Here is a 20090-nt window from a genome sequence, read left to right on the forward strand (position 1 = left end):
CTCTAACCTGCAGGCTAGGGCATCTGGAGCTTCACAGAAGGCATGCTGGCTTTCACAGGACCAGTGTTTCTCCGGCCCCAAGCAAGCGTCCTGCCACCGCCAGCAATCTGGGATAGGAAGAATGAAAAGAAAGCCTCCTGGACCACTGGACATCAAGGCTGTCAAGGAACAAGGAAGTTGGCAATTAGAAACACTAGTAATCAGGGACCAGAGATGATGATGACTAGGGTCAAAAGGTGTCATTGATCAGGGACACATGGCTAGAGTGACTTGTAATTAGAGTGGTGGAATCATGGGAAAATGATGTCATTCATGATCAGAGAGGGTAATGGTCATACATGAAGGATCAGGAGGCAGTGCTCAGAGATCTTGGTGATCAGAATGATTGTTAATTGGCTATGTCAATCATTGATCAAGAACACAAAGGACCAAGGATGTGGGTGACAGAAGCATTAGGATGAAAGCATTTAGTGCTCATGTTCTTGATGACCAATGGTAGAGGAGCTATTGGTGATAAGATTCAATAACTGAAGACATCCAGGGATCTTGGTGGTGTGTGAGCTACTGGGGATCAACAGCATCAATGACTGGAGAATTTGATAACCAGAGACACAGGTCACTGGTGATTCCAATGACAAGGAAGGTTGGTGATCAGTACTACAGGTGATCAATGGTATAAGAAACATTGGTCCTGGGGGTCTTGGAAGATAAATAAATTCAGCAATCACTGATTTGGACACTAGAGACTGTGGTAATCATCATTGACCAGTTAAGGATACTGGTAACCAGAGTCACTCATGATCACATTAATAGTCAGAAAATTTGATAATAAGAGGCTTCGATGGTCAGTGACATTGTTGGTGATTGGAGACAAGTGGCCAAACACTTTGTTAAAGAGACATTGGTGATGAGAAATAGTATGATCAGAGATTATATAAGTGTGATCTCATCTATCATTGATTAGAAAAACATTGATCAATGACAACGGTGATCATACTTCTTGATAACCTAGAGCATTAGTAACAGAGTGAGCAACACCTTGATGCTTAGGTGGTAAGACACAGTGGTGATCACAGACATGGTAGATAGAAATACTGCGGACACAGTGGTCATCAGAGACATTGGCAGACAGACACATTGAATAGAAATATTGTTGAACAGATATGCTGATCAGAAACATTGGTGATAAGAGATATTCATGACCACACATATACTGGTGAGCAAGCAGTCACGGTAGACACTGGTGATCACATTTTGTGATGTCAGTATTCAGACACAGCATCCATCACAGGCATTGATGAAGTATTGGTAATTAAGTAATGGTGATCAGTTGGTAGTAATTAGATGTCTATGATCATAGGCTCTGGTGTGATTGTCATTGATTCACTGACATTATCATTGACCATTGAATATTAGTCATGGCTATCTCTGTTGACCAACATAATTGATGAAAGAAGACAGAAATCAATGACATCAGTGATCAAATACATTAGTAATCAGGTTTGTCAATGAATGGGAATATTGGTGACCAGCTAGCTCAGAAACAAAAACTGATCAGTACCTGAGAGGAAGTGAATGTGAGGTCAGTTCTTGTTGAGTCTGTAAGAGCCCCAATTGAGCCCTCAAAAAAAGGATCAGTGTGTGGACCAAAGGCCAGAGAAGCCACAGCCACCCTGAGCCTCTCCAGTATCCACCCAGCCACCAGCACCCCCAGATAGGTAATAATGAGGAAATTCACATGGAAGCAATTCAGAAGACTATCCGAGTCCCAGCCAGATAGGGCCCCAGCTCTCATTCCAGTTTTTCCCTCCAAATCACTGGGCTATAGAAGCAGTTCAGCTTGACTGCTAATTTCCATGCCTGGGACTCGGTTGCTCCAGGAGTCCATAAGACAGGACAGAAGTATTCACAAAAAGTATTTTATTATTAACAGGAATAGAAGGATAGCATATAATTTTTACAGACAACATATAAATGTTGTACATAATTAACAATAACTTAGTTCACTAATCCAAAATAAAACAAGCCAAATGAAACATAAAAACAGAAAATACTGCCGATTCTTCTTATGTGGATGCTAGTCCAAAATAAGTTACTTCTGGTGGTGGTGCCCCCAGCAGCAATCAACGGCCCATATTGCACTTGGTCAACTACATCAGCACAATCCTCTTCCTGGGCACGGCCCTCTCGAGCTGCCACACCCCACCACCACCCCATACAGAATCTAAGCTCAGGCCGGGTTATGTACAGCTGTACCTTGGGAAGGATCCAGCCAGCCACAGCAAAGCAGAGCAGAACCCAGGTCTCCTGGGACCCCAGCAGGTTCATGGCCTCTCCTTAGGTCCTGGCCCTGACTCACCCCCAGCTCCTGCCTTTGCCACCTGCCAGACCAGCCCCCAGAAGCCAAGAGCAGCTAAGGCCCCGTCCCTGGTCCCCAGTTCCCATTCTAGGGCTATGGGATCCAAGAACTTTTCCAAAAATAATCGCGAAGCTACAGTCTGGATTTGTAGGTTTTATTCCTTTCCATAAGAAAGGCTTCTGTGGCAAAGTACGTTTGGCTGGACCCAAAAAGAGTTTAAAAATAAAACAACTAACTCATCAGCGAGTTAAGCTTATGCAGTCTTTTAAAATATTTTTTCTTTTGTCTCATAGTGGGAGGGAAGGGGGTCGAGGGGTTAGCAGAAAAAGGATGTATATACAGGGGTCCACCTGGCAGAGGAGGCAGGCGGTAGCTCGGCTGTGAAGGGGACACAGGCCACACCAGCTCCAGCCTCAGAGCCAGGGGAGCGTGCTGGGAGACATTTCCCCTCTCAAGAAAACGTGGTTTCCTTCCTGTGACCCAGCCCTGGCCTGGGAATCTGTGTAGGACTGTGATTGTCTCTGCCCTCCAGGGCCCGTCAGCAGGGCACGCACTGGCTCAGCCTCCCGTAGGCCATGACCCCTCTAGGTTGGCGAGGCCCAGCCTGGGGTCCAGCATTTCAGAGCCGGAAGCCCCAGGAGAAGGTGGGGGCTAAGTCCCTCACAGATCTGCCCTCAGAGCCCCGGCAAGTGGATGACAGGCCAAGCTGAGGAAGACCAGGAGCATCTGGGGCAGCTCAGACCTCTCCCAGTCCTTGTGAGAAACAAGAGCGAAATAAATTATTTCTGCCTACTCCCTTTTCCTTCTAAAAATGGTTTCCTTTGTTTGTCCCCTACCCCCTCCTCCTCTCTTAAGACATAAAGTTGTCCTTTCTGCTCTCCAAACAATTGTCCGTGATGGAAACCCCACCTGGGTAGCAGCTGGGCTGAGGCCACCTCTCAGCCCCAGTAAGAATCTTCATAGTGACCGGCGACTGCTGAGCAGAGCGCCCACAGGTGGGGCCGCGTGGGGCTCGGGCTGGGCTGCCAGGAGAGGCATCAGTCTTTGGGGAAGGGCAGACAGGCAAGGTTTTGGTTCACCCAGCCGTGGAGCACCCAGCCTTGAGCTGCAGGCCGCCTTCCTCTGCATCCATCTGTCCATTCGTGGAGGGCTGTCCCTAGCCCATGGCGGTCACCATGCTGGATGGGTGGGGGTGGCCAAAGGAGAGGCTGGAGGAGGGGTGGATGGGTGTTGGGGTGGGCAAGATGTGTCCCGAGTGGCTGAAAGGTGGGAGGTGGCCCACAGGTGCCATATGTCCAGCCAGGGTGGCGGCGCTAAAGGGGGAGGCCTTCTCCTGCATACACTTGGACAGCTCCTCGAAGCACTCTGCCCCCTTCTTGTTCTTCTTGGACTTGTTGGACATCTTCCGGTTCCGAGTCTGGATCCCTTCCTTCTTCATGGTCAGTGGCCTATTCACCTGGGGGCAACCACAAAGCCTTCAGGGAGTCAAGTTCCCTTCCCAGAGCAAGACCCCCCTACCCGCTACTCGGGCTTGGGGCAGAGGCAGGCCTGGGCTGGGACCCCCACCTCCAGAAGCCCACGTAGTCCTGCCACCAGCACTGCCACAGTTTCAGGAAGGGCACTCAGCACTGGGTGAGGCTGACCTGTACCCTGATGGACACTGAGCCCCCTAAATTCCAGCACTGCCTCCCCAACTACAAAACCAAAACACTCCCCCCTTTTGTTTTAAACAGAGAGAGTTGTTGGGCCTGCTGTGGAGAACACACCTCTAGCCAGCTTGCCCCCTGATGGGAGCCCTCTGGAGCCCAGGGCTTTCCCAAGCCACGCCAAGCTGCAGAGTGGCTGGGGCCTCGGCCTGGCAGCACAAAGAGCAGCGGTCCCTGGGGAGGGGTGGGGCAGGGCGGCGGGGCGGACTTACATTGTGCAGCTTGTAGTAGAGGCCACAGGCATTGCAGACAGGGTCCCCATTGGCGTTTCGGCGCCATAAGGTGGTGGTTGTCGTCTGACAATTTGCACAACAGGTGCCGGCTCTCCTAGCAGCAGACTGGGAGGGGAGGGGCAGCGTCAGCAGGCTGGGCTCCCACGCCCCACCTCTACCAGCCTCCCTGACCCTTGCCCCACCCCCACCCTGCCCCCACTGACTTAGCTGAGGAGCCTAAATCCCTAAGGAGAGTTGAGGCACCTCAGAGCTGTGGACATGTAGAATTCGAGATCTCGGCAATCACAGAGCTTTAGAATAAAGGACACTCAGAAGGCTGATCTATCAACAGGGTTTCAAGAGCTGGAAGGGAAAATCAACTACCTCCTGGATTCACCAAACAATCTGACTCTATAAATGGGGAAACTGAGGCCCCTGAGAAGTGCTCTTTATTTTTGGTCCTCCTAGAGTCCCTGGGTCTGGAGCTGCTTCTGTCTCCTCCCACAGGACTCCCCTCAAAATCCATAATTCTGGGCGGTCAGTGTCCTGCCTGAGGGCAAGGCAGGGCAGGGGTGGGGGGAGGGGTGTGTGGACCCTGTGGCTGCCCAGGGTGGAGATGTAAAATGTTTCGGGTGTCTCAGTCAAGCCGAGCTGTCCAACACAGTAGCTACTAGCCACATGTGACTACTAGATTAAATTTCCACTTCATCAAAGTAGAAATCCTGTTTCTCCCATTGCACTGGCTACATTTCAAGGAGTCCACAGTCACAACATGGGCTGGAGGTTACCCTAGTGGACTGTGCAGACCTAGAACATTTCCATCATTGTAGGTTTACTGGACAATGCTGGTCTTTCTATTCAACCCCTTGTACCCCAAACCTCAAAGTCCTAACCGCCCCCAGGCCCTCAAGGAATGCAGGACAGAGGTGGTCGGGCAATGAGTGTCTGATTTCTGGAGAAGGGAGTGAAAGGCTTCCAAGAGAAGGCCACACAGTCTTTATCCAAGAAAGTAGATTCCTTCTCCCCGTTCAACCAGTGCCAGCCGCACAGTCACAGAGAAGGGCAGGCAGCAGGGGTGGGTGTGGGGGGCCAGGCCCAGCAGAGGCTGGAATGGCCGCGGGGGGGGGGGGGGGGGGGGGCTATGGACTGCAGTCTCAGAGCGGGGCGGGGGGAGGGTGAGTAAGCAGCCTGAAGCTGGAATTCTGACTCAGGGGCCAACACTTTAGCCTCCATCCCTACGCGGGCCCTCACCCCGCCCTCACTGCAGGGGGAAAAAAGGGGCCCCCCAAAGCGGCGAGAGTGATTTAAGCCTCATAAATCACTTCGCCCTGAAAAAATATATTTATTATTCTTAGCATTTTACACATTATTTGCAAAGTGGAGCATATTAGAAATTTCAAAACAGCCCAGCGAGAGGCAGGACTGAGCCGAGGAGAGACTCTAAAAACTCGCAGAGTCCGGAAACAGATACACGAAGTTTCCTTATCTTCAGGCTGCAGATGTCCGGATAGGAAACTCCGGCAGGAGATCCGAAAGGGCATTTTTTTTTTAAATCGCTCAAATGAAAATACACAGTATAGGTGTCTCCATGGAAAAATAATAAAGGGCAGGTTTTTTTGGTGGTTGGTGTGTTTTATTTAAATAGGCATGAGGAGATTGTGAGAGAGCTGCCCTAAGCCACAGGGAAAATTACTTCATGGCCCTATTTTTAAAAAGAGTTAAACAGAGGCCAGGGCCCTTGGACAGCTCAACTCTTGGTATCCCTGAGCGGGGTGGGGTGAGGGTCCCTGACGAGCGGCCCAGGAGGAAATCTGGCCTGAAAAAAAAAAAATCTGGCCAGAGAGAAGGGCAACCCCAACGGACATCCAAGTGATTTTAATGATAAAAGATGTGAAGTGGCAATAATCTGCGTTTGAAGGCTTCTGTTGTTCTTGGTTTTTTTTTGTGTTTTTGGTTGTCTTTTTTTTTTTTTTTTTTTAATTAACTGTCGGCCCCTGCCCAGGTTAGCTACCAGGGTGCCGCCCACCAGCCTTCTCCCCAGCACCAGCTCCCCGCCTCGCCCCGCTGCCTACCAGTCTCCGCTTAGGCTTGATGAGCGGCCGGTTCTGCCCGTTCATCTTGTGGTAGAGCCCGCAGGCATTGCACAGGTAGTGGCCGGTGCCGTCTCGCCGCCAGAGAGGAGTGGCTGTGGCCCCACAGTTGACACACTCCCGGCCTTCTGAAGGGGGACAGGGAGAGACACCAGCCTGCTTAACCAACAAGGTCACGGAAGACTGTGGGTGGGCGAGCGGATGCCGATCCGGCTGCAGTCCCCTCGGCCAGGCTGCTTCAGGGGAGGTGACTTTTAGTCCCAGTCTGGACGGGGAAAGGGAGCCAGGCGGGGCTCCCCCAAGGAGCTGGGTCCAGAGAATAGTTGAAGACCTAATCTCCCTCTTCAAAACCCTCTCTGGGAGAAAGGGAAACCGGGCTGAGGGAAAGCGGGCCAGGGGTTCTCCGCACGGACGACAAGGAGAGGGTATTTACAACCAACTTTGTCAATGGCAGGGCCGTGACTGGAATCACCTGGCTGGCCCAGAGGGCTCCGGCCCCCTTTCTAGTTCTCGGTTGTCTCTCTCCTACCCCCACAACCGCACCCGCTGCCTACTGAGTCTGCTCCATGTCTCTGCCCTCAGCTTTACCCTTTCTGCTCAGTCCAGGGTAACATCCTTCTTTCTCCCCAAACCCCCTCTTCTGCTGAGGCCCTACATTTCGGTCCAGGACTCAGATCGAAGTTGTGCCTTAAAATAAAATAAATAATACGCCCTTTCGTTTTTAGGCTAAGTTGTTTTTGGTTTTTGGTTTTGTTTTGTTTGCTGTTGTTCGCTTCTTGGTTTTGTTTGTTTTGTTTTTGTTAAAAGACCATCTGGAATTCAAATAGAATGTAAAACAAACTTGGGAGAAAGGACTAATTAAAGGCCAGCTAGCTGGTCTGAGCAGAACCGGGACTCCGAAGTGAGACTAAGATGGGTGCAGGTGGCGGCTTCGGCGATCAAACAAGGTAACTGCTTTAGCATCATGTTACCCAGGAAATTTTTCCACATTTAGTTTAACTAAATTGTCAATATGTATGGGCAAGAAAAGGTGGGTCCTGGACTTAGGAGTACGTTTTTTAAAATCTTCCTTTCCTCAGCTTAAAAGAATTGGGAAGGATGCACCGATAGGACTCCCACGCTAGCCATGGTCTCTGCTCTACCAAGGCCAGATTCTTGGACAAATCCAACGTGGCCCCAGCAGCTCCTCCTGCGAAGGGGCAGAGGCACCTACAGCTTCATCCCTTCGCGCCAGCCCTCGGGGAGGGAGAGTGAAGGACACGCCAGGGGCGGGAAGCATGAACAGGTTCTGGAATTTTGCTTTGGGGAAATCTCCCAAGGAGATCAGGAGCCATAGAAATCCCAAGATTGGACTGAATGAGTTGGAGAACCGGATTCCTTAAAGATCTGGAGCCTTTGGAGTGTACACGCTCACAAACACACGTATACATACACACATAAACACGGCCTCTCTGCTCTCCTCCGCATATTGCATTCTCTCACACTGGATTTTCACTTAAGATTCTGGGAGGGGAAGGGGGAATTCCCCTTCTGTGGTCTGGTCCGGCATTGGCCAGCCTTGGAGGGAAAGGTAAGGAATGAGGAAGAAAAGTGAACTTTGGGGGCCACAAGGAACACTTAAAGGCAAATGTTTTAGGACCCCCTCGCCCCCATTCTGGGCTCTCAGACATCTCTTGGGGCTCTTAGAAAGGGACATCATGCATCCCCAGACCTGGGAGACTGACACTGCCCCCCTCTCCTATACACAGCCTACACTGCCCCACCCCAACAACCACCCCACAAAACACTAACTGCCCCCACTTCCACTAGGTCCCTAGCACCTGCTTTTACCTGAGCAGGAGCGTGCCTTGCTGCGCTGCTTAGGAGTGAAGCTGGAGGCAGGGCCACCCAGGAAGCCTCCAGGGTGGAAGAGTCCGCTGCTGTAGTCGTGGGTGGCAGCTGGCACATAGGAGGGGTAGGTAGGGATGGGGTGATGCGTGGCAGGCTGGGTGCCCATGGCGGCCAGGCCTGGGCGCAGGGGACTGCCGCTTTCCATCTTCATGCTCTCGGCCAGGGAAACTTGGTACTTGACGCCATCCTTGTCCTCCCCCCGGGCAGCACTACCCCCTGCGGAGGAGGAGGCTGGGGAGGCAGCCCCGGTGGCGCTGGGGTCAGGAGACACTTCCTTGGGCGGCGTGGGTGGGAAGCCGAAAAGGTGGGAGCCCGAGTGGGCGGCAGTGGGGGTGAGGGAGGCCACCGAGCCCCCACTGCCTCCCCCGCTCCCGCCCCCCGCCCCTGGGTACACGGAGAGGGGGCCTCCAGGGCCTCCAGCAGCTGAGGGGTGCAGCGGCGTCTTGGAGAAGGGGCTCACGGTCCAGGGGTTATGGTGGTGTGCCGCGGCCGCCGAGAGGGCTGCTTTGCCCCCGTCCAGCCACGGCAGCCCCGGGCTGTGCAACAAGTGTGGACGGCACATCTGGCCCCCGGTGAGTCGTGCTGAGGGGAGAGGGAGAGGGGTTAGGACGCGGAGGGTGCGGGCCCAGCCAGGACACGGGTACACGGGGCCACAACACACAAAGCCACCAGCAGTAACCCCCGCCCCAAAGACAGCCTGAACTGTAACAACCGGCAAAAACCAGGAATGTCAGTCCGGCGTTGAAGGACGAGTGACACAGAAGGACCCGCATGGACAAGGCCTAGCGCGAACCCCCAGGGCCCGTTGGAAATGGGCAGAAACCCTGTGGGGCCCAAGAGGCCGCTGCCTCCACCTTTCCCGCCCCGATTTCTCAGCCGCTCCGATTCCTGCGGATCCCACATCCGGGAAGCAGGCAGCCGGCCCTCCTCCCCTTCCGCGCCCGGCGCGCGGCGCCAGAGCTCCCGTCACCCACCGCCATGGGCTCACCGTGCGCGGGGCTGTAGGAGACGCGCGCCCGCGCGTGGGCCGGGTTGGCGTAGTAGGGGTTGCCCTGCGAGTCGAGGTGGTTGAAAAAGACGTCCACTTCGTCGGGGGGCAGCAGCTGCGCGGGCTCCATGTAGTTGTGCGCCAGGCCCGGGTGGTGCGAGTCGGGGTGCTGCGCATTCAGCACCGCCGGGTGCGCCATCCAGCGCGGCTGCTCCGGCGCCACCTCCATCGCGGGTGGCGGGTGGCGGAGGCTCGGGTTGGGGCGGAGGCGGCAGCGGCCCTGCACGACGGAAGGGGCATGAGGAACGCAGCCCCAGCCCGACACCCCCAAAGTCCCGTCGTGCAGTGTCCCGTGGGCTGCTCACCCACCACCCAGCGGAGTTCCGCCGCCGACCAGCCTCGGGCGGGAGGAAAGCTCAAAGCTCAAAATGAAAGGAAGGTGAGGAAGCGGGTGCAGCCACGCACACTCACACGGTGGCCGCCGGCTCCACGGCCACACACCCGTGCACACGGGTCACACACGAAGACGGGACCCGGCACTCGTTACCCCCACACATGCACACGGTCGCACTTTGGACACACTCACACTGAACCCCCACCTTCCTTGTACACTCACACAGAAACAGGCTAAAAGTTGGAGATCAGGACTGGGCACATGATCCCAGCGACACGCACACACCTACACTTGGCGCCACACACACTTACTGACTGTGTCCCCCACCCCCAACACGCACACGCAGCCCCAGCGGCGGAGAGCCGGTCCCCCTCCCGCGAGCACTCCCCAGGCAGCACAATCAGCACCTCTCCGGGGCGCACCAAGGCAGTCACCCGCAGCCCCACCCCGGCCTCCAGCTCCCGCAGAGACCTCCCCGAGCTTGGCGCGCCCCACACCCCCAGCCAGCCTTCGCACCCCAAACTTACACACGCAGCGCCACGGGGAGAGGGAGGCGGCCTGGGGGAGGGGGGAGCACCGCGGGAGCCGGGGGTGAAGGGCCCAGAGGCAGCGCTCAGACGGCTGGCGTGGCTCACTGGGTAGGCGCGGGGGACAGCGCGAGCCTCGGCCCTTGGCCCGCCCGGCTCCGGCCCCTCGGCATCCTCCGGCCGCCCTGGCGCCAGCTCCGACTCCAGCACAGACATGAAGCGGGGGCCGCGCACGCCTAAGAAGCCCGCGCCAGCCAATCACCGCCACCCGCCGCCCAGCCTCCGCCCCCCATTGGCTGTGCCTTCAACCGGGCCTGCCGGACTCCCGGACTGACCCGCCGGCGGGCCCCCTCCTCCCTCAGGTCCCCTCCCAGCGCCCTCCCCGCGGCCCCTGCAGCCCCCCCCACCCAGCCCTCGCACCCCCGCCAGGACCCTCACCTCGCAGGCTGACCGGGCCGCTGCGCTCCGAGTGCGGACACTCCCGAACCCCCTAACCTCTGGGACCCCCTCCAGGAACTAGCCTCCAGCGGGGGCCCCCTCCGCAGGAGCCCTGTGGTGCGCGCTCTGGGTGTCCGGGTGTCCTCCGCCCCAGGAGGCCAGCCCTTCCACATTCTCGGATCCCACCTCCTTGACGGCCGAACGTGGCCAGTCCAAGTCCAACTACCTACCCAGACCGTTCCGTCCCCCAACTCTGGGGCTGGGGCGGGGCGGGGGGAGACAGCTGCGGGACAGCAGGGGCGCTGAGGGGCATGAATATGAATCGTGGGATCCCAATGGGCACCTGGGCTTCGGGTACGAGGCCACTCAGGACTGTGCTTGACCCGGTGGAGGTGGCCTGGCCAGCAGCTCCAAGAAGGGGAGGAGGGGTCCCCTTCCCGGGCGTGGCCTTCGAAGACCAACAGGCCGAACTGCCCGAGGCGAGGCCGCGGAGACCGGGACTGGCGCCGGCGCCGGCTCGAAGGAGACGCCTCGGGCAGGAGAGGCATTTTTCTCCCCGGGGTCCCCTAAGGCGGCCCCTGGGGAGAGGGAGAACTCCGGCCCCCGCGTCACCTGGAACCGCTCCCCACACACCTCCAGTCCAGACATCCAGCTCAGTGGGTCGAGTGGGCCCGGTGCACAAATCCCCCGGCTTTCTCCCATTGCACTGGAAAGACCGAGGCTCCCAGGGAGCCTATGGCCGAGGAGGGGGTCGGGAACAAAGAAATTTGGGGGGACTTAAGTGCGAGGGTCATGGGGAGTATGCAACGTCCTCCAGCTCCTCTTCTCTCGCCGGGTCCACGGCTCTCACGGTAGATGGCCAGAGGGATCCCAGGTGGGTCCGGGGCAGGGGGAGGGCGGGGTCCGGGACACCCCCGGGAAGGGGGGAGGGGCGGCAGGATTGACAGTCGGTAATTGGGTAACTGGAGGCGGCTTCTTCGGCCGGGCGGCCCCGCCACCGCGACGCCGGGCCCCTGACGTCACCCGATTCGCCAGGAAATGAACTTTTTAATAATCCGAGAGGGAGGAAAGCCCTCGGTCCCCTCGGTTCGGGGGGCGCCCGGCCCGGCCCAGATCCACGCGCGCGCCTCCGTCTCCCTCTCGGGCTAACTGTGGGCAGCGCCCAAGGGTCGCGGGCCGGGACCAGGGGCCTCCTCCCGCCTCTGGGTCTCGCCGGGGCGCAGGTAAAGGAGCGGGAGGGGGGCTCGGAGCCCCATCCGGCTGGGAACCGGCGCGTCTCAGCCCTTGGAGACCCGCCTGCCCCGACCGGCCGCTGCGCCTTCCGCTCCCATCCGTTCCGGCGCGCGCGGGGCCCAGGCTTCTAGGAACTCGGCTCCGCGGGAGAGGAAGCCGGCGCCCGCCGGGTCGGACGCGCCGGGGTCGGGAGCGGGGGCGCCCGCGGGCCCCGGGCCTCCACGGCCGCGGCCGGCAGGTGAGTGGCCTCCCAGCAACGCGCGAGGTCTGACCCGGACCCGCTGTCTCTCCGTCCGTCCGTTTCTCCTCCTTATCTTTAGTTTGCGATTCTTCATCAACGCGTAAAACGCGATCGCCGCCAAGCCTCGAGCCTGATTTGTGACCCTGGAGCCTAGCGGGAGCTTCTCAAAGACAAGGCAACCCCAGGGATCGCCGCCCGGGTCCGGCAAGCTGCCCCCCTCGAGCTCGAATCCGGGACTCGGCGGGAGAGGACGCCGGCCCGCTGGCCGGCCACGGGGCCATTAACGCCGGGGTGGAACGGAAGCTTCCCTCGGGGCCGTGATCGGCGCCTCGGTTCGCAGGGAGGTGGCCGCTCGGAGCGTTTGGAAAAGCAGGTAATTCGACTTTTCCTCCCAAAGGCGCAGTTCACATTACCCCCCAGTGGGGTGGGTCCGCAGTTTGCTCGCCGCGAGCTCCGCTTCCAGCTCCTCCGGAGCAGCCCGAAGACCCTCCGGGGCAGCGTCCCGGACACCGCAGGGTGGAGGTGACCGGCCGGGCCGGCCGCCTCCCGGAGCGGCTACCCGCCGGCCGAGCGCAGAACGGAGCGCGGGCGGGGATTTAATTACCCTGCTCGGCGGCTCAGAAAATCGCCTTGCAGAGGAGCTGAGCAGGGCAGTTAAGCGATGCTTGAGCAGGGGCCTCAGGAGATCGCACCAGCCTCCCTTCCCGCTATCCGGGCCTAAAGGAAAAAGGGAAAAGGGAGCCCCGCCGGGTTTCCTGAGGCCCCAAAGGCAGGTAGGCAGGCAGCCGGGGCCTCCCCTTGCACTGGAGCGCCTGCCTGCGTTGGACGCGGGACTGCTGTGCTCTCCCGCAGGAACGAACCCGCCTGGGAGAGAACAGCGCGGCGCCAGCAGCGGGCCGCCCAGCGGACCTATAGAGGGGACTGCTCTGCGCGGCTGCCTAGGCCAGACAGACAGACCGACACCGGCCAGACGCCTTGCTCACTAGGCAGCGGAGACCATCCTGTCACTTCTGCCCAAACCAACGGCTCAGGCGGGCCAGGGCAGCCCTCGGGAACCGCAGGGTCGGCCCGAGGAGGGCAGATTTATTTCCGTTCAGGGCCTCGGACGCCTGGGCACCTTCAGGGGGACACGCTCCCGTTTTTGCTTTTTTCGGGTTGGTTTGTTGGTTTGGTTTGGTGTGTTTTTTTGTTGTTGTTCGTTCTCAAGAGTTGTTGCGAATGCGGGGCGGCTGCCTTTTGATCGCTCTCAGATGTTGCATGGAAACAAGATTTCCGAAGGACCGGGAAAGCGCAACAGCAGAACTGAATTTTCTGACGCCTTTCCACGTGACCCGAGGTGCCCCCAGCGAAGTGTGTGGGTCGGCACAGCCCGAGATGCTTTCGGGGAGAGCTGGGAAGGAGGGATCCGAAGCCTGGTCCGTAGGGCCTCACTTGCCTGGGTCGGGCTGTGGCTGCCCCGGTTTTACCGGCCCCACGTAGCCCTTTCCCGGGCGCCCTTTGTTTAAACTTCGCGTATCAGAGGCGGCCCCTCTGGGACCATAAGTTTGCCCTCTTTGTAATCCAGTTCTTCTCGCCTTTTCCTCTGGACACCTAATTCGCTGGCAGTGAGAGGGGCTGGGGGTTGGGGGGGTTCAAAGAAATCCATTTGCTTAGGGACTGCCTTCTATAGGGATATTTAATTTGCCACACAGCGACCTCCCAGCCCCACACCAGCAACGCGTCTTGAGGGGTTCTGTGAAGGAAGTGGGGGCCTCTTTAGCCAGAGGGGTTCAGACGTCTCCTCTAGGGCCCGGCCTCAGACCTGTTCAGGTCACTGCTGGCCCTCCAATAGGGGAATCAGGGCTCCAACAGCCCCTACTGTCCTTTGAGCTTCACTCCCAGCCCCCAAATCCGATGGCTCCCTCCGCTCTGGCCTCCATGCTGGCTCTCATCCTATCCGTCTTCTGGGCCCCTTGAATCCTACGGATAGGGGCCGACGTCCCGAGGTCTCCGCACCTGGGGTACAGGCTCCTGGGAAATCCTGCATCTCCTCGCTAACCCTCCATCCAAGCCGCGGCTTCCCCAGGAGGTCCTGCTGAGCCTGTCCCGTCCACGGACAGCCACAGTTCACTCGGAGCGGCGTGGCGCGGCCGCACAGACAACTGGTAAATCCGTTTCGTTAGAGTCAATTTGTTTGCAATTTGTCAGCGCGGCTGGGAAACGCTCTCCGGACTGACGCCTGGGCAGCCGCGCCGGCCTACCTCCTTCTCGGATCCTGCCGGCTCATAAACGAGTCCCAGCGCGAAGGGCCTGCGCAGACCCAGAGCTCCCCGCCAGACGTTCCCGACCCCGGCCGAGGGACGTGGCTTTTTCCAAAACAACGGATTTCCTTCCGTGTTTTCAGGGAAAGGAGCGGCGGCCACACCCGGGGGCCCTGGACGCCGGACCTTTCCCCTCGCCGTTGGGGCAACCTGGAGTTCAAGCCCGGCCTCCAAGCAGGGACTCTAATGCCGGGCGTCCAGGCCCCACCTACACCCCCGGCGGCGGCGGGTCCCTGAGCCCCCGGTGGCCCATTCTCATTGAAATCCCACTAAAAGGATTCTGACTTCGGCTTGTGGCGGGGCGGAGGGGGGCGGATTTCAGACCCCGCGATCTCCCCCACCCGAACCCCAACCCCATAGGATAAAGGGCCGCGGGGCGCGGCGCTCGGGGCGCGCGCGGGAGCAAGCCGGGTTAAGCCTCGCAAAGCCGGCGCACGGGACCGGCGGGCAGGTGCAGTCGCGGCTCCGCGGCCCGGCTTGGGCACGTCCGCCGCCGCGGCCCGGAGGTGGGGGGTGGCCGAGACAAAGGCCCCAGCTGGGGGGCCGGGAGGGCGCTTTGGGAGGCTCTGGGAATAACCGCGGCCCGAGGCCTCTGGCTCCGTCTGAGAACTGGGAAGGCGAGAGGCCCGAGGTGGGCCTGCTGTGTCCAGCTCCCCAAAGGCTCCCTCCGGTTTGGACCCCTATGACCTGGGTGGGCAGGGCAGCTGGTAGGGCGATCCCGGAGGACCGCGTGTCAGGGGCCACCGGGCCAGGAACACCGTGCGATTAGGGGCCGGTGGGTCGAGCCTGGTGGGGGCTGGAAGGGCCCCTGGTCAGGCAGAGGCAGGGGACTTACCGAGCGAGGTGCGGCGGACGGCGCCCCCGGGCGGACGGGGTCAAAGCGGAGCCGGGCGCGCAGCGGGATGCGTGGTTAGGTGGGCCCGCCGGCCCCGGCGCGGGCCGCCGCCGTTCCCGAGCAGGGCCTGGGCCGTGCGCCGAGCGGCCGCGTGGTGCTGGCGGACCGCTTTGTCCCTCGGTGGCCCACGCGGGCCGGCTGGGATGGAGGCGACAGCAGCCTGGAGACAGGCTTGAGCGGCGAGCCCTGGCCGCGCAGGCCTCCCTACCTCTCCCGCCGCCTCTCCCTCCCCGCGCCACAGCGACCGCTGCTTTTTATTTCGACAGCACTTTGAGGGCGGGAGCACCGCAGGGGGTAGGAGGGTGCTGGGGTCTGCTCCCCGGCTCCCTAGTCCAGAGACCTGCCGCGGGTGGAGGCTGGCTGGCACTCAGGGCGCACACTCCCTACGCGCCCATACTCCAGACCGCTTACTTCGCGGGGACACACGCACTCGCACCCCTGAGAGGGATGCCCGCTCAGAAAGCCCCGACATCTCTCTTCGGAGAGTCTCCCCGGGGCCCTCTCGGACCCTGGCCCCGCGCAATCGTACACAGATGCCTGCTCCGCCTTCTCCAACACACTTCCAGTCATGTTTTGAAAGACACACACACACATTTGTGCACACGTGTGAGCTCACACAGCTGTGGCTTCGTGGACATCCTCGGCCAGGAGATCTGGGTCACGCCGACATGCACACGTGCTCACACTCAAAGGTAACGCAACACTCCGGCACACCACCTCCCTTACTTCCAGGCTGATTTGGCTCTGGCTAAGTATAGTCACTTTCCCTCTCCCTACCCTGCCCACCTATACCCCTCCCCAACCCCCCACTGCAGAGCAGACAAAAGCCTTTTGGGAGTGGAGTGTAAGGCACCTCCTCGCACAGGAGGGAGGAGGGAGGGAGTAGAGGGCTTGTCCTTGGAAGATGGTGTGGAGGAGTTAGGGTGTGGGGGTCTTCACCCCGTGAAGGCTCCTGGGTTCGTGAGCTAGTCCTTTAACTTCCAGAGCCTCTACCATGAAATGGAACCTCCAATCCCTCCCTGCTCATTCCAGCTGCCCAGGAGAGAAAGTGGTCTAGGGATCTTGGGCCCAAAGAGAAAGTGGCTTTGGTAGGACGGAGAAGTCTGTGGTCCTAGGAAAGCAAGGGTGTGCCCTGGAGAGGGGTGTCTCTGCCCCCCGCCGCCCCCCCCAGCTGTCTGAGGCTGGCGGTGACTGTTGCATGTGTATGTGCTCATGCCTGTGGGAGAATATCTGTCCTGAGTGCCCATATGTGGCTGAGCATTTGTGAGCACGTGGGAAGTCTGCAAAACTGAGTATATTAGCACATCCATTTCTTTCCATGGGTCCCCAAGAGCTTGTGCATTGAGTCTGTGTATTGTGGGTCCCTGGGAGGCCATGAGGGGTCCCTGAGAGTTTGTGTATTGTGTGTGGCTATTTCAGAGTGTGTCCCCACGTGTGCACACAGGAGAGTCAGTCTGTGGAACTGGATATATGTTCCTGCTGCTGTGTTTCTGTGAGACCATTGTGCCCATGAATCATGTAATAGGAAGTGGATATTTCCAAGTGTTTGTCTATAAATTGGTATGTGTCCTTGTGTGGGTCAGTCACTGGGTATCCTGTATCTGTGAATCAGGGAGTGTGTGTGTGTGTGTGTGTGTGTGTGTGTGTGTGTCTTTAACAGCATAGGTATGGGTATGTATCATTGTACCTTTGAACTGATGGTGGGAGGATGGATAGTGTATCCAGGGAGGATGGAGAGTATATCCAAGTTGTCTGCATATCTGTTATAGCTCCATGTATGAACTGATGTGTGTTGGGGTGGGTGTTTGTGTATGTTGGGTGTGGGGATCTATGTGTATGAATATATCTTTCAACTGTGAGTGTTTTTCTACCTAGTGTTACCCTGTGTCTGTGTCTGTGGAGGAGTGTGTCCCTGGGTGACGCACAGTATGTGTGTCTTCTCGGATCACCCGCCATCCGCACCTTCCCTAACCAGCAGGGCAGGCAGCCAGTGGAGCTCCCGGGTGTCATTTGCCAGGGCACTTTCTGTCCGTCTGTGGGAGGGGGAGATGAGTTGATAAGGCTTATCTCCTAACACCAGCGCCATGCTGAATAACTGCTCTAATGAGGCGGCCTCCCCGAGACCACCCTCTCCCAGGGCATCCAGCCACCCTGGGGAAGGGCACAAGGGAGCCAGTCCTGGGGTAGGGGCACCACCCTCCCTCCCCCCATGAGTCCAGCAGGGCCTGAGTATCTGCAGGGCCTCCTGCAGTTCTGTCTTGTTTCCTCAGGGGCGGTGGGTTCCAGGTCTCACATCACCCACCCAAGACGGCTCCCTGCTGCACCGGGCTGGCCGAAACCGGCTGGAGCCTCCCAGCCTCGATCTTTGGTCAGGAACATGGCTTTGAGAGGGCAGGCGGTGGGGGGCCTGGAGGTGGGGGCCGTAAGGAGTGTGGGTGGATTGAGAGATGTGGAGACCCAGGAAGAGGGATGAGACAGGAAGACCAAAGGACGGGTTTTAAAACTCCACAGTGGTAAGGGCCACAGACACTGCGGGGGGAGCGGGGGGGGGGGATGGAGGGGTCGGGGGAGCACCCGGGGACAGACAGAAACAAACAACTAAAAAGTGGCAAAAAGGGTTAGGGAGATTGGAACAAAAGCAGCTAAAGTGTTAACTGGAAAAGAACATGGACGGAGAGAGGAGAGAGAGGGAAACGAGACAATAGGGCAATGGGGAGGAGAAAGGGCCCCAGAAAGAAGAGTGAAAGTGGGGACGGGGAGACGGTCTGGGCAGGAAGGACAAACGGAGATAGAGAGCCGGCCAGGGGCTCAGCAGTGCCGAGCGCCACGGCAGCACGGGAGACCGAGTGCCAGGTGGCGGGCGGGCCGGGAGGGCACGAGTGCAGAGCCAGCGGGCCGGGTGGGGTTGCGGAGGTGAGGAAGGCGGGCGGGGGGTCCGCGCGGGGCTGCGCCGCTGTCCCGGGTAATTTTTCATCTCGGCCGGCTAATCTTTGTTCCCAGCGAAGATAATGAATAGCCAATCGTTATCTGCCCGGCTGCTGGAGGCTGCCCGAGAATGGGGTTGTACAGGGCTGGGAATTGTTTCCAAAGTGCCGCGGAATAAATGGTGTTCCTTATCTCTGCCTTCCAGATTATCGGAGCCCTTTCAGAGCGCGCACAACAAATGCGCCCGCCATCGAATGCATCATTTACCACCGCAGATCCGCGTGCTGATGGGCAGGCAGATAGCAGTCCACGGGGGGCACGCCAGGCGCCCGGCGGCGGCGGCGGCGGCACTGCTAGACTGCAAGGTGGAGGTGGGGGGAGAGGGAGACCCGAATGTGCGCCCCAGTGTGCCCGCCTCTTTGGTTGGGCATGTGGGTGTGCCAGTGGATGGGCACTGAGCAAGCAAGGGTGTTGATGTGCATGCGGGTATGTCAAACAAGTGTGCTACAAGAAGTGCACGTGTGCAAGCCCATGCGCACACAGGTGATGGGCGTGTGTGCTGTGAGTGCCTGGTGATGAGGCTCTTTGAGGATGCACAGAGGAAGGGGCATTGCACAGGAGTGTGTGAGCGTGCATGTCACTGGGGGGGGGGGGAGGGGAGGTAACCACGTGTGTGAAGGAGTGGATGTGCAAGCCCCTGTGTATAAGTGTGATGGATGTGTGGATTGTGAGTGACCCAATGTGTCTGCCTCCAAGAAGCCCTTTAGGAGTGCACACTGGAGGTAGCGTGTGTTTATTCAGGCATGAGTGTGTTACTCTCCTGAATGTACCGTGCCTGCGGGTGTCCCGTCGCACTCAAGTGTTTTAGGGACATGCATGCTAATAAGCATGTGCATCCATGCACACCTGTGACTGCCCGGAGTGAAGGGCCAGGTGTCGGTGTTCGCCCCAGTGTGTGCCCTGGTGTGTGCACGGATCTGCGTGAGGGTGGCGGTTTCCTTGAGAATCTCTGCCCAGCTGTGCCCGGGTGCTCTGCAAGAGGGGCAAGCGCGGCCTTGGGGGCTGTCCCTGCGCCTGCATGTGTAGGCTCGAGGGGGAACACACGAGCTGGGGCCCCCTTGGAGCTTGGGGAAGGAATAGCCAAGCAGAGAGAATGGTGTGTGTGGGTGTGATAGACGTCACAATGGAGTGGGATGTGCCCTGTAACAGGACTGCTTGTGACAGAAAACGGGGTGCGTAAGGGAGCGGGTTCTCCCGAGAAGTTTGGGAACACCCAGAGATCCTAACCCGCCTCAGTGGCACGTCCTGCCAGGGGTCCCAGAGCCTCCCCCACTCTGGACTGGGGTTAGGGAGACCCGAGCCCTGCGGCCCGGGGAACCGCGCGCGGTGAGTGACACGCGCCGCCGACAAAGGCTGTATTTTTCCAGCCTCGCGCCCCGCCCGCGATGGTCCCCATGGCGACGCAGATAGCGCTGCAGCCATTTTTCCTATCTCCCCGGAGTCTATTATATCGCGGGATTAGCTCATCTCCAGGCAGGTCAAACCCAAAGTCACACAACCTGCGGTGCCGGCCGTGCCCGGGATCCGCTGCCTTTCCCGGCGGGGGTCTCGTCTCCGCTCCGCGACCTCCAGCGGCGGCCCATACGCAGGCGCAGAGCGCCACCTGGCGGCCGCGGGTACCAGGCGCGGGGTCTCAGGGCCGGCGGCCTGAAGGGGTCTCCCAGGCAGAAGAGGTGGGGCAGGGGTCTCTTCCTCCAGAAGCGGGCTTTGTTTTGTCTCTGCTGTGTCGCTAGGGCCAGTCTGGCACTCAGTAGATGCTCAAACATGTTTGTTAGAAGGGTAGATGGATGGGCAAGAAGTTAAGGATGAGGCAAACCGTAACCGATCACACA

General features: G+C 58.9%; 1 protein-coding gene across 4 annotated transcripts; it reads right to left on the reverse strand.

Moving 5' to 3' along the window:
- Positions 1 to 1905: 1905 nt before the first annotated feature.
- On the reverse strand, positions 1906 to 17630 carry GATA2 (GATA binding protein 2). Of its 4 annotated transcripts, none has more exons than XM_079783582.1 (6): positions 15214 to 17630; positions 9246 to 9525; positions 8198 to 8839; positions 6350 to 6495; positions 4278 to 4403; positions 1906 to 3815 (listed from the first exon to the last, which is right to left on the reverse strand). In XM_079783582.1, the coding sequence occupies exons 2-6, from the start codon at positions 9472 to 9474 to the stop codon at positions 3516 to 3518; spliced, it is 1443 nt and encodes a 480-aa protein (XP_079639708.1). In that variant the 5' UTR covers positions 9475 to 9525; positions 15214 to 17630; the 3' UTR covers positions 1906 to 3515. The 4 variants fall into 4 exon arrangements, with proteins under 4 accessions (XP_079639708.1, XP_079639707.1, XP_079639709.1 ...); XM_079783581.1 differs by lacking the exon at positions 15214 to 17630 and adding an exon at positions 11238 to 11451; XM_079783583.1 differs by lacking the exon at positions 15214 to 17630 and adding an exon at positions 10605 to 11154.
- Positions 17631 to 20090: the final 2460 nt, after the last annotated feature.

This window comes from Cnephaeus nilssonii (assembly GCF_951640355.1).
Source record: "Cnephaeus nilssonii genome assembly, chromosome: 11".
In the NCBI taxonomy this organism is placed as follows: Eukaryota; Metazoa; Chordata; class Mammalia; order Chiroptera; family Vespertilionidae; genus Cnephaeus; species Cnephaeus nilssonii.